This window comes from Amia ocellicauda, chromosome 11, assembly GCF_036373705.1.
Source record: "Amia ocellicauda isolate fAmiCal2 chromosome 11, fAmiCal2.hap1, whole genome shotgun sequence".
NCBI lineage: Eukaryota > Metazoa > Chordata > Actinopteri > Amiiformes > Amiidae > Amia > Amia ocellicauda.
In genome coordinates, this window is record NC_089860.1 from 24,275,878 (window position 1) to 24,290,866 (window position 14,989).

General features: G+C 41.2%; 1 protein-coding gene across 4 annotated transcripts in view; it reads right to left on the bottom strand.

Annotated features, from left to right (window-relative positions):
- Positions 1-7,348, bottom strand: part of ebf1a (EBF transcription factor 1a) — a 177,546-nt gene extending 170,198 nt beyond the window's left edge. For all 4 annotated transcript variants that reach the window (XM_066717064.1, XM_066717062.1, XM_066717063.1 and 1 more), the window contains exons 1-4: positions 6,494-7,348; positions 5,027-5,183; positions 3,516-3,579; positions 1,514-1,569 (exon numbers count right to left, since the gene is read on the bottom strand). In XM_066717064.1, coding sequence (XP_066573161.1) covers positions 1,514-1,569; positions 3,516-3,579; positions 5,027-5,183; positions 6,494-6,627 — 411 coding nt within the window. In that variant the 5' untranslated portion in view covers positions 6,628-7,348. The remainder of the gene's footprint in view (positions 1-1,513; positions 1,570-3,515; positions 3,580-5,026; positions 5,184-6,493) is intronic.
- Positions 7,349-14,989: the final 7,641 nt, after the last annotated feature.

Genomic DNA, 14,989 nt, shown 5'->3' on the forward strand with positions numbered 1-14,989 from the left:
GTGACTCCTGGGCTGAGCTTCCACATCTCTCTCCGTGTGCTCTGCTGTTCTGGCTGATGCTCCTTTTTTACACTCCACCATAAAGTGGAAATATTAGACATTTTACGGCCTACAGAGCTGTCCATCCCTTAGTCAACACTAATGAGAAAACACAGTTTGGTAATAGGGATAAATGCCTAGGTACACGATCGATGTGAACACTGCTCAACCAATCCTGACTTCAACAAGTGACATCCAGTATCAATGTTTTAGATCAAACATGTCACTCACGACCTGCGCTTTCAGAGAAGAAATACAACTTATAAAAATGACCAAATGCCATACTCGATCAGCACTACACACGAATGTTACACGCATTCTCTTAAGACTGCACGCTCCCTGTGATGGATCGGGTAGCTGCCATCCTACAGCGAGTTTCGAGATGTATCAACAGAACTAACCGTATCCTCCAAATATCTGACTTATTACTGACATAACACTTATAAAGTGCTCATCACAGCCATATCATTATAAAAGATCCCTTCTGCTGGGTAAGACCAATAAGGAAAAGACTGTGCACGCAATAAATCTGTTGAACGGACACTGAATAGCCCTCTACTGAGATGCCAATCCACAGAGCTTTGTGATGGTCATGGCATTGGAACAATAATCTCTGTCAAGGATACCACGTGTGGGCTGGTTGGCCATGCAGGTCAGTCCTCAGCTCCCCTACATTATACAGCTATGTGGTACTCAAGCAGCACTACGGCCTTTCCGGCACTTACTGACTTAAATAAACATTAGTCTACTGAAGTGTCACACAAAAAGCCAGTTTGATTTTTTTATTTGTGTGTGTGAGAGAATTAAAAAAACTAAAAAACATGTATAATAGACAGTGCTCTACAACACCGTAAGGAAACACAAAACGTGTCTCAGTGAAGTGAAAATGAACCGCACACCTCACACATCCGCTCAGGCCACAATGAACTACATACACTGCGCCCAGAGGAGCACAGCAGGGATTCACTTCAGCTCCGAGAAACACAGATACCTTTCAAACACAAATTCGAAAGGATTGCAGGCCTCAGTGCAAGGGCACTACAAGCAGTACAGGTGAGGCCAGGACGTGTCTCGTTATAACAATTTGAAAGACTTTCAGTAAACAAAGAGACCTTCTCAAACAGCAACAGCGACTCTGACCCGCACCCATCTATGTACCTATACATATGCAACAAACAACACGAGAACAGAAACGTAAGTCGCTTTAACAGACAGGCCCGACCGTCTGTATGAACACCAAGTGCGAACAACCTTCCACAGCCCTCACATCGCACAGAGCTGCCCGGGCACAGCAGCTCAGAGCAGGCTGCCTCTCAGCTCCGCACGCCGAGCGCTGTGGGTCTCAGTGCTCCCACAGCCCGCAGACATGGCTCAGAGTGGCACTACTCACACTGCCCTGAGGCCTTAATGCACAGCCCCCATCCCCACACACTCTCCCTATTCTATCACCCAGAAGTAAAGAGGTAAGCCTTACCTGTTTGGTCATTGAGTCTATCAACCTGACATAAAAGTCCTGCTCTGTCCTGATACCTGGAAAAAAAACAAGACAGACACATCAAGAGGACTGGTCATTAATCTGCTCGTATTATAAAGAGGATCACAAAGGTCTCAGCGCCTGTTATAAACACATACAGAGAGAGAGAGGGACAGGGACACTTAACACAGATGCACATATTTATCGAATTTGCCTGATTTTATTTTATTATTTGTGTTCCTCAGTGTGCCACAATAGTCCCAGCCAGGCCTTTGCGGGAATGCTCAAATGCTCAGGCGGTGCTATCTGTAGTGCTTGTTGACATAACAAAGTACACCACACTTAAGATGGTAATGATACCCTCCCGGCAGCTGAATGATCTTTCTTGTTCTTTTACAAGTAAACTGCATTATTAAGTTTGAGCATTTTAATGTATCACTTATTTCAGTTTGATAAATAAATCCATACATAAGTATGAATAAATACATGTTGGCGTATTGGGTGCATTGATAGTTTTTAAATATCTTAATCTTTAGTTAGAAAAACTAAATATTTGATTAGATTTTTCTTGCTATAAAATTGAATACTGAATTGTATATGTATATTACAAGTATTTAGTAACAGTATTTTCAGCATTATAATATGAAATACAATAATAATAATTATTATTATAGTAATTATTAGTTATATTAATAATTATTATTATAATAATATACAACTTAATATTTCCTACGTACTGCATCTGCATTTAAGTTCTTCGCCGTTAACTATATAATTCTCGATGAACGTGCACATAACACACGGAAAACAATTTTACGAAATAAAAAACATTATTATAACAATAGATTAATTAAAATGCGCACATAAATATAATATGTATAATTTGTATAATATGTCTGTTCCCTTTTCATGTCAGTTTTGTATTCTTGTTAATGTAATAATAATAATTAATATTGTTATTATTGTTGTTAGTGTTATTGTAATAATAATTTTCGTTGTTTGTTATTATTAATATTGTTATTATTATTTTATTATCTTACTTGTCCACATACGATTTAATCCCTTTTGATTCACTACACACACAGCGATCGCATCTAAAAGTATTTGTCCCATCAAATATCAACCGAGATCGTTTCCGAGAGAAAGAACTATAATAAACTCAACGACGCTTTTTACAAATGACAGACAAAGCGGACAGTGTGGCCCCATGAGTTTTGAAGCTAAAATAAATTGTATATGCCCTTTTGAATATATATAATTTATATTTAAACAGACAGAGACAGAAACACGCCTGGGGACGTTAATGTACAACAATAGCCAGCTGATACCCAACGCGGCGGATCACCTGGACCTCCTAATCCGGGGTCCGAGGGGCCGCCGGCGGGACGGACGGACAGAGCTGGACGTTATTGATGAAGAAGAGCACCGCGCGTTAATAACGCTGTCACCTGCGCGTCGAGAGGAAACCGGCCTACAGGTATACCATGCATCTATTTAAGTAAATGTTTCGGTATTCATGTATTTTTAAGAATTGTTGCTATAATAATAATAATGACAATAATAATAATAATAATTGGAATTTTGATTCAAGGGACTACCAAGTTTTATAACAAACTCGAACATGACCTGCCTGTATAAATATTTAACATGAATCGTTTCCTAAGCCTAAATCACTAGTTATTTGTATGCCATATCATTATTATTATTATTATTATTATTATTATTATTATTATTACTACTGTTATTATTATTATTAATAATAATAATAATAATAATAATAATAATAATAATTTGTTGATAATGATGTATTATTAATTTTATTAATAATAATATTTTGTATAATCCTTATGGCAGGAGAATCGTTTCGAATTTGTGCTGATCAATTTCATTTGAGCCGAGTCTGTGGCCTCGTCTGAAATGATGTGTCCAGATGTGTGGACAGTGTGGTCTCTGTGTGCTGAGCTGTCAGGGCTGCTGAGGATTTCAAACCCAACACTCTTACCATTGCTGTAGAGCAGCTGCAGTCTGTAATGGATCCCATTGTTCGTCTTCTCACCGTTAGATTCCTGCAAAAGAAACGCACATAAGGACGTGTACAGAAAGTGGGTTCAATTACAAGAGCCGAGGCGGGATGGACAGAAACAGGGAAAGCGGGTGTCAAACAATTCAAGTGCGTAAGTAAACTGTTGTAAAGCAATATTGAATAATACATGAAATAACAGAAAAGTGGTGCACTGGCTTTTAATTACAATATGACTGTTCAAAGGGCGCTGTTTAAATTATAACCCGTGCTGCTGCTGCAGTGGTTGTTACTTTTTGGAAATGGGTAGTTCCTGAACTGGAGGCGCACAGAATGGACAGCGAGGAGGAGGTCAACCAAACGCAGACTGTTCAATATCACACAATGCCTACATGCCTGTCGGTAAAATATCCCCCTGTTTTATAGGATCCGTGCAGGAGCGAATACTAACGGATTGCAAAGTTTGGAAAGCAACAATCCAGTTGTTGCAGATTACAGATAGAGAATTTGCGAAATATTGGACAGTCTGGGAGACGTGCTACCCGCTAAATAACCCAAGACATATAAATCGCCCTACAGGAAAACGCAAGTAAAAGGGAGAGAAAGAGAATGAAATAAAAATATGATCAGTTTAGGAAATATGAATTCTGAAACTTAAAAAGGTGAACCGCATTTCAGCTGCCGAAACCTGGTATCACAGTAAGAAAGAAATTAAAAGAAAGAAAGAAAGAAAGAAAGAAAGAAAGAAAGAAAGAAAGAAAGAAAGAAAGAGAGAAAAAAAGACTAATATGCAGACTGACGGGTATTCTTGTCTTGTGCGTATTTCAACATGAACAGCTCTTCGTTTAGAATAAGCCTAAACTTCCCTTAAGTGGGCTAGGAACATATTTAATAATAATAATAATAATAATAATAATAATAATAATAATAATAATAATCATAATAATTATACTAGAACTAAATTATAACAAGTATAAACATATTAATATGTAAAGATATATCGCCTACATTACAATAAATACATATTGAAACATTTACTTCTGTATAAGCCTACAATTGTTTGACATGCATTTGTCTAAAATACAGCCGACAAATCAGTAAATAATAAAACGGTCCTTTTGTGTGCTACACGAACATCTAAATATAAATAGGTTAAATAATTGCATGTTTACAATTGCTATTACTTATCAGCTTAATTGCAAAGCTACGAAAAATCAATCTCGAATAAGGCAAACATTTACACAACTGATGTCAATCGACAAGATACATTAAATTAAAAATAAATATCTTACACACATGCACAAATAAAATGCGTTGCAAAAGCAGGACATTTCACTACAGAGCTCCGTGCAAAGCAAGTGATCACAGAAGAATAAAACCAACATAAACAACTCGATTTCAAATGCACACACAAGCACGGGGACACTGCAGAAAACACAACATGATCTCAAGTTCAACTGGAAACTCTGCCAACACATGCAATTCAGCCTTACCTTTTCCTTTTCCACGAAGCCCAAGAAAGAGGTCCTCTCGATCTCCACCGGCTGCCCTTGCCGGTCGTACAGCGCCAGGACGAAGTGGAAGAAGTTGGACTTGCGCAGGTTGGACGGCGGCTGCTTCTCGAAGTGCGCCCGGGCCAGCCCGACTCCGCTGCGGACACACAGCACACACCGCACTGCAACACTGAGCACACTGCACACCGCACACCGCGCACCGCGCACGGTATACCGCGGCCATTCCTCACTGATCGTGTCGGGGTTGCACTGTGTGGTCGGGGTGTCCCCTTCATTTGTCCCCCTGCTATTTCAAAACGCTTTGTTGTTGTTGTTGTTGTTTTCGGTGTCACTGTTCGGCTGTCGGATTATTTGTATTTAGAAAATGACGTGTATTTGTAATTTAAAAATGGACATTATTCTTATAAGCATCAGTAGCAGGCCTATCATCTTCTATATTCAATTGTGGTCCTATGTTTCTTATAAACAGCCTCTTAGAAAAAAAGACTCACGTTATTGTCTGTAGCTTCTGCTGGCATATATACAAGGTGTTCGTTTTACAATAGACTCATAATATTATTTGTAATAATAATAATCGACTATAATAATAATAATAATAATAATATAAATAATAATAATAATAATATAGCTGATGTATTTATGTTGGAAATGCTACCCAATAATTATGTCTCTAGATTTTAAAGCCCTGATATTTTAATACGCGCTTATACTGTTCGTCTAATAATTGATGTGTACATGTCATTGTAATTGCAAAGTGTATTAATTTGTAATTTTGTGAAACAATCTCGGAGATAAATTAATCGCCACGTGGGTTGGGAAACGGGAACTTCTCTGTAAGCAGCTGATGGACTGGCAACTTTATACGCATGTCACATTTTATCATTTTAAATGGTTTACATTGTTATAATGGTTAAATGGACTGACATAATGATGCTATCTTTTCACCTTAAATATTTTTGCTAGCATTTCGCGTCTCAAAGTTTGATAAAATTGTCATCAATTTTTTTATTCTTAAAACTATTTTAAATGAATGTATGTATGCCTTAAACAATACAAAAAACACCATTCAATACTATAAAATATATCAACAAACATCATATGCACTTAAGTATATGTATTTATGGTTTGAGTGTTATGTTCCTAATTTGTGTAGCCCGTCTGTGCAGCCGGTCTGGGGGACGCACGGCGAGATGAAGCTCCGCAGCCCCGGGATCAGTGCGCTGGGGGCGGCGCGCACAAATAAGCTGTCCGGTAAAGAGCAACTTTAACGGGAACAGTTTGTCATCAGCGCACTTTGAGACAATACGGCATTCAATCTGAAGTGCATAATCCCACCGTCGACTCAATCCCTTCTGAAAACACCTAGATGTGTTACAATAATCATCAGCATGGAAATACAATAACGCCGATGCCGTTCCTTGTCCTGGGGACGGACACCGGACTCACCTTTGAGCGGCCGTGTTGGCGTCCAGCACCCCGGCGCCCTGCATCCATGTCCGGACGGCGCTCATGCCGGAGCCGAGGGGCTCCTCCTTCATGCTACTCCCGCTCCGCTGGATGCTTTCCTGAATCCCAAACATGAAAACCACCTTTCTTTCACTGACTTCGTCCTGATCTTCCTCTTCTTCTTCTGTCTCCCGAGCTCGTCTCTTCAGACCCCGGGTGGAGGATGTGGATAAAGCGGTGGCTGCTGTCTATTAGAGCCGACGCGGCGTGCAGCGTGCCTGGTGTGTGCCGGGCAATTAATGAATCTGTTTATTTCGTATTTTTCTTTTTCTTCCAAAAAAAAAAATAGGATGTATATATTAATGTTTATCAGAGGAAGAACAAAAAATAAAAAATAAAAGCTGTCAGAATCCAAGCTGGGAGACACGAGCAGCACAAACAAGAACAACAAGCAGAAAAAGCCAAAACACAAATCAATCTGCTATGCAAAAGAGTGCAAAGGAAGAAAAGCACACTTGAGGTTTCTCCGCTGTCCCTCCTGTATTAGGATGGAGGCTGAATAAAAAAAAGCTCTGATGTCAGTTTAAGAAACAATAGGATCAACTACAGCTTTTCAGACTGTGCTAGATCAAGTGTCATCATCCAGTGACAAGTTGTCCCCCCTCTCTCTCTCTCTCTCTCTCTCTCTCTCTCTCTCTCTCTCTCTCCTTGTTTCTTTCCTTTTTCTTTTCTTTTTTTTTTCCCACCAAAGATCTTTCTCTGTTCAAAGCAAATGAATGAGAAACGGGGAATCAGGAGAGGAAGAGGTGTACCCTTGTGGTCGTTCCCCTTGTTGAGATGGGAGTGATTGGTGCCCCTTCCCTAAGGACTCCGGTTTGACGCTCTGTGGGAACAGGAGCACAGGCACCCCAGAGGGAGGAGGAGTGACCGGCCAGAGGTCCGCCCCCCAACACGGGCAGGACCCGGACTCCCATCAGCAAGCCGGCCAACCACGGCCCTCCAGCGCCTCATTAGGTATTACAGCCCTCCCTCTCCTTAGCATCACTGCGAAACCACAGCACCCAAAAAATCAAAAATGAAACAAATACAAGGCAGGCTTGTCACAGAGATAACTGTGTACCCAGTGCTTAGGCATCGTGCATCAGCACTGAGCTGAACCATAACTCACGATTAATGAATAATTAGTAGAGTTCAGGCATCACAAACGGCATTGCTGCCCTGTATCACCAGGTCCTCTCCTGGCTCTGAAAACAGGGACAGCAGCAGCGCAGACGTGTGAGGCGCTCACCGTCCACATAGCACTGCTTGTCAATTGATTTGTTTTAACCTTTTATTTATATGTGTGTGTGTGCGGATGTGTGGTTGCTGTGCTTTTCTCCGTTTGGCGCATGTGAAGCAGCTCTGTCTCTCCGCTATGTTGTGCGCAGCTGTGCTCGGTGTGTAAATACAGTGGAAACGCGCACCGCTGCAATGCACTCCTGGCGATAGAGAAAACGGGCTCGTCATCTACAAGTTCAGCACATTGTCGTAGGTAATACCGACGGTAAGGCAAAAGAAAAGATTGCTATTTATTGATGCGATTAGATAGTGTTTCTTGCGGCGCGTCTTGTGCGCTTTCCTCCGGATGCCTCTCCTCCAGGAGCCCAGCCCGGGCGCAAACACGGACACTGATTTATAGACACTATTAGTATTAGTTGTTAGACACTATTAGTAGTAGTTTCTAAACAGGATTAGTTTTAGGTTTTAGACACTATTTACTCTAATGGCACAGGGTACAGTTAGCTCACGGGGCTTCATTAAGGAGTCCAAATATCGGATGACGTTCCTGTGTGTAACCTTTACGCACGGCTGCCATCATTCAAATAATGTAATTAATTAATAATAATAAGTACCTTTAATAGAAAAATAATTAGGTACTGAAAAGGCTGAATGAATCAATAAACGATTGCACAACCTAGGAAACAATATTTATTCACTTTCTAGTTATTTCAATTTAAACTTTTTCATTTGTGAACATACACTGTATCCATCTACCTGTCTGTTTCTATATACATACAGATAGATACAAACTAAAACGGATACAATTTATACAATTGTTTTGGCAAAATAAAATCATAAAACTAGTGTTGCACATTCTTCCCGATTTTACCACTGAATTCATTGTCCTATAGCCGTGTTAGTGGCAGCGCATGTCTGCTGTCTGTCCCTCGTCCCCAGGTCGCGATGCTGTGACTCCTCTTTGCAACTCACACGTCGAAACAGACCGTCCATGCCCTGCTTTCGTTGAACTCGTTTCAACAGAATTGTAATACATAAATCAAACGGCTACTGCTAGGCTATACACCCCCTTGCTAACACTATACTCGTCTACGCATCTCATTTTTAAATATATCCGAAAAGTTTAGGCTATTGAGAAGAAAAGGAAGGGGGACAGAGGCTTGGCGAGAGAGGGTGCGGTGCCCTTTATCTTCCCATGAAATACAGAGATAGACATTGGTTTTGCTTTAACAAAGCTGTTGTTTCAATTGTATGGCGACGATTCAAATGCGTCTATAACTTCACAGTGTGTCAGTGGCTTTGTGTGGATCATGTCGCAAGGCTCCTCCACACATCCCGGCGCTTCTCTGACCCGGCCGGACACGGACTGTGAATGCGCTCCTTCAGAGGCAGAAAAACACTGGAAATGGGATTGACCGGCAGGATGCTCTTCTATCGTTAATTATTAAATACACGTGTATTTACTTCAATTTAATTACAAATAGAGCTCAAACATCAACAGCTGAGAAACATGTCATTTTCATTTTATTTTAGGAACCAAACCACGATATAAAATAGGAGCTAAATACTTAGTGATAAAAAACAGGAAATATGTATCAGCTTATTAACCTCCCGTATCCTACATTAATTTGAGTGTATTACATTTATAGTAATTTATTTGATAAACAATAGCACATTTGATTACGGTATTTTCAAAGGCAATATTATCAACAGCAGGAATATAATAATAACAATAATAATAATAATAATAATAATAATAATAATAATACAAATTATTACTTAAAACCTCCTTCCTCTGAAATTAGAAGAATTATAATTAGTAATTAGCCTTAGACTAATAATAATAATACTAATAGTTATTATTAGCTTATTAGTATTATTATTTTCAACGGCATTATTAATAAATAATAATAATAATAATAATAATAATAATAATAATAATAATAATAATAATAATAATAATTGTATCTTGCGTGTGTTTTCCGAGAAGCGGCTCACTGGTTTGCTGTGTCTTGGTACCACTGTCCATGCAGAGAGAGATGGCATCAAGGTGCGTGATTGACACCTCTGGCGGCGGTGGGGGGACGGGGACATGGGGGGACATGGGGGGACAGCTCTTCCCGACACCTACTTTTGAAAAAGATTCTGCAACAAACTTGCTTACAGATCTTTTGGCATCGCCATGGTATTATCATCTGATCCCGGCCCTAAATAACGAGCCCATCCTGAAGGACAGGTCTGAAAAGCCCCAGACACGACTGATAAATCACATCTCGCAGCCTCGTCAAATACCTCTGGCCTGTTCAGTCTCGACGATGTTATTATTATTTATTTATTTATTTTTGTAATTAACCAATTTAAAAATTAAATGTTCTTGTTTCAAATCATTTTCTTTACCGTTTCCAATAATTGCAATCGTTTCAAAATGCCCTTCTGTTTCCCTGACACAACAGATATATGAATCCAATTTCAATATTAATTCCTGTTAAAAATCGAATTTATTAATTCAACATCTGAAAAACCTGCATGCATTTCACAGCAAAGTGGAGCAGATATACCAGGGTTTTTTAAATGAATGAAAGATAAAGAAATTACATGGGTAGGTGGGTAAATAGAAACAGCTGACAAGTAGACAACTGGACCATGCCAAGTATCCCAGAGCAGATGTAGGACAGACCTATGGGTAAGGTCATTAAACACACACACACACACACACACAAATGCGTGGATAGACAGACAATCAGGTACATAGGCACGCCAGCAGATAGATACATATGTAGAAAAGTAAAAAGACAGTGGAAGGCAGATGCAGCATACAGAGATTGAAGAAAGAAAGAAACAGAATGATAGAAAGACACACAGACAGACACACAGACAGACAACCGTACTGAAAAAGCCACAGACCAACATACAGACAGATGTAAAGATAGACATCACACACACACACACTCTTTCTAATATGTGAGCAGCCTCTCTGAGCTGTCCATCAGCAGAGCCATTTGATTTTCCTGTGCTGTGGAACACCAGGCTGCCAGCCCTGACAACAGAGCCTCTCAGCACAGCCCCTGGGGTGAGTAGTATTTTTATCCCTGTGCCGCAGAACACCCCCAGCAGAGACGAAGCAAACTATAAAAGGCATCTAAAAATTCAATAACAAAGATATTTACAGACAACTCAGCCTGATGATTTAACACAACAAGCATGATGGCAGGGCCCCTCGAATGCTTTCGCAGGAGACCATGCCACCGCTCCCCAACTCGGCGCGGCTGCTTTTTTAAAGTGCAAAAGGAAGCCGGTTTAAAGCAGGAGCTCAGAGAGGTACACCTTCAGGGGTCTGGTATCGCCCACAGTCGTAATGGCTCTTTAAACGCCACCTCTTTCCGTCTGCTTTCCCGAAATGACTTGTCAGAGACGTAGCAACTGGCGCTGTAGCCGCGTAGTTCTCAGAGGTCACCAGCAATCCTGTGTGATCCTGAGACGCAGCTAGTCTAAGAAGGATCGTTTTTGTCAGAAGTCGGCTTCAAGAAGATGTCAAGACGCGCTTCACACACTGGTATATTTTTAAAGTTTTCATGCTGGGAAAACACCCAGTAGCCACTCAGCCACCACAGCGCGTCCTGATGAATCCTTTACCAAATGATGGGTTACCGAAATGAGGTGTTTACATACATACATGCACACATATACATTGATATATGTAACAAAAATAGAACAAGTATAAATATAATTATGTATATGCGCGCACGCACACACACACACACACACACACACATTACTGTTTACTGTTACTGTCTCTCTACACCTGTACTGCTTTTGGTCATGGATCATCGCACGCAAAACAAGTTGACTTCCCAGTTACAATTGACAGCCTGTACTTTAATCAGACATTGTCTCTTCTCATTAAGACTGCCAATGCTAGCATTACATGCTGGAGGCCCCCTCGAGCGACTCGGGGAAATGTGGCGGGATGCAGAAGGAGAAGAGGCAAGAGCAGTGGGGCCGGGGCCGGGGGACAGAGCGGACTCAGATCAGGGCGGATGTGCGTATCCATTATTTCCTTGTAATGCTTTCTCACACCGAGCACAATGTGACACCGAGTCTTCAGAGGGTTCATTAGACCCTGGCCGAGGTGTGCATGATGACTTTCAGCAGCTCGCTGGTGGCTCTCAGAAGCAAAGTTGAACTCAGCACTTCCCCGTAAGAGCGGCGCGCTGATGTGAATGTGGGATGAAGTGAAGATGAGCCTTCCCCCCTTTTGGCCTCAGGTTTTCAGCACGAGGAGGACTTCTCAGAGCAAGAAACTGTGTGTTTGTTTGATTTGCGAATTAACAGCAATGTCTTACTGAATTAATTTCCAATTTTACATATATATATATATATATATATATATATATATTTTTTTTTTTTTTATTTATGTACTTTTTATTGACTTATTTCCCTTTGAGATCTCCTTATTAACTCACAGAAATGAGGGTTATGGAACCACACTAAAACACATGATAGACATAAATATGATTAAATAATCAGATGAGCAAACATATAATAAACACATAATTAAGTTCCATTATTAAGTTTATCTAAATGTGGGTTTTAAATAAATTCATCTGATTGTTGCTGTTCTCGACTATGGTTAAATGTGGTGAGCAGTTTCCAGACTATACAAATTCTAACTTCTAATCATCCGCGCTCATTATCAGAAAAAGGACTCATAGTATTACAAATAATAATAATAACAACAATAATCATAATACATCCATACAAACATTAATGAATGAATGAATGAATGAATGAAGATGACCTTGCTGACTCCCAGTCATTCCTCCTGCGTTTTGTGGGACACACTTGCTGTGTTCGAAACCGCGTACTACACGTACTATATAGCAACACTTCAGCAATGTTGACATGTAGGTGAGTAGTACGTGTAGTATGGGTAGTATGCGGTTTTGAGCACTGCTACTGCGCATGCGAGCGATTTGACAGCACCGAACCGCGCACTGATGACGTAGTGCGCAACAGAGAAGGGCAGCAGTGGGCCATTATTACGTAGTGCACAACAGAAACGTGCGGCAGATTTGGCTACAGTTTGCTTCGATTCATGCTTTACATTTTTTCGTTTAACTGTTTTGCGGTCATGCAAACTCTAAACGGTTAACATCGGCCTCTTGTCACAGCTGGCCTGGTTGACACTATGAACCTGTGGCTCCTCTCACCTGTAAGTGTGTCTGTCCTGCACAAACGCAGCTTCACACTCAACAGGTTGGATGGTATAGGTTATACGTGCAGAATATTGCATTTCTCTTAATTAGTACCGTTTTTGTTATCACTCTTGCTGTTTTAGTTTGCAGTGTTTTGTTGCGATACTCACACAACTCCAGAAGACTCTTCCTCTGTGTCTTTCTTCTCCGGTTCTGGTCCAGCACCTCCGAGCGGAGTACAGCAGGGACGAGAGAGGGAGCATCGGAGGGGCAACTGCGCCATCTAGTGGGCGACTGATAAGTTACACTGTCAATTGTCAGACTTTAGAAACGGGTATGAAAGTGATGAAGACCGGGGGGGTGGGGAGCAGGGAAAACGTCTATAAATGATATAACATGAAACATGGGAACTGCAAAATATACTGTGAGTCTCCATTTTATCATCAACATTCAATCTGGTCTATTAACTAATATATCATATAAACTTGAGATGTTCATTGTTACATAATGAATTACATTTATTCTAGAGTATCATATGTACATTATTATAATTTTAATAATTATAATTACAGTTCCTTTTAACTGCGAATGATTCGGTCGAGTCGGTAGAGAAGACGATCGGACAGCGACATCTTGTGGTAGCATCGAAACATGACACTGTGCTCAATCTGGCAGGACATGAAGTTGGCACCATACACTTTTCAGTTTTTGAGTGCCCCCCGCCTGGGTCTGAACCCACGCCATTTAGGAAACCGAATTACAGATCAAACTGCAAGGCCACGGCTCTGGAGCGCATCACTATAGCTGCACGGAGAAAAACAAAATCCGACTGAAAACCTGCTGTGAGTGTGAAACAGTCAGTTCAAGGCAAGGGCTTTTGGATCCTGACCGTTTTATTTTTAAAGGGAGTTCCTCAGCACAATCCACTTCTGTTTTCCATGACTATTTGGGTTTCCCTCTCCCCCGAGCTCCCGAGGTGTTGCCCGTGAGGTTGAGCTTTGACTGTGAATCGCCGTCGGGCTCGTGGGAACAGACAGTGCCTGTTTTGGAGGCTTTCTGAGGAAGAGCAGGATTTATTGCCCAGTTCCTGTAGCCTGTTTGGGGAGTGTAAAAACAAAAAAATAATCTTTGTCCTGACGTCTTTCACAAAGACTTTTTTTTTTTGTTTGGTTTTGTTTTTCATTTTTCTTTTTCTTCTTCTGTGAGGGCCGAAGTCAAGGACAGCCTTTGAAGTGGCCCAGTGGGAAGGAGATGTGTGTGTGTGTGGGGGGGGATCTCACATGTTCTTCTTTCCCGTGTTTCCTAATGTTTCCTCCTGTGCCTTCCTGCCCTCGGCAATAAAGGGAGTTAAGCAGCACACAGGAAACGCTGCCTTTGTGCCTTCCCCTGTCCTGCACTCCCTCATAAACCACGACCAGTTGTCCGCTCTAGCTGGCGTCAGCACGGACGGATGGATGACCGGAGCCCAAGACCACAGATCACAGCACTGAACCCCAGGCTGATGCCAAGGGACAAGCTGGCAAAGAAGCAGAAAAAGAGAGAGAGAACAAAATACATTAAAAGAATACGACTAAACAAAATATTTGTAACCTCTCCTGCATAAGTGATTTAGATTTGAAAGAGTGACTACACACTCACACGGACGATGATGATCTCCAGTGAAAGATAATCTGGATGGAAAAACGGCAGTGTGATAGTCGAAATGCCCTGTTTAATCTGTGGATGACTGTACATTTTTATTATTACATTTCTCAGCAGACACCCTTATCCAGGGCAGCTTACAATTGTTACAATTATTTTTACATACAATCACCTGTTTATACAGCTGGGTTTCTACTGGAGCAGTTTAGGTACAGTTCCTTGCTCAAGGGTACAACAGCAAGTGCCCGCACCCCACGGCACGGCGCTCAGGAGTCCAGAGCCCTGAGCGCTACTGCACACTGCCATGTACACACTTGGCGGGGGATTCACGGCAGCTCCACAGGGCCCAAACTGCGGGCTGCATGCAGGCGCTGGAGTGAGA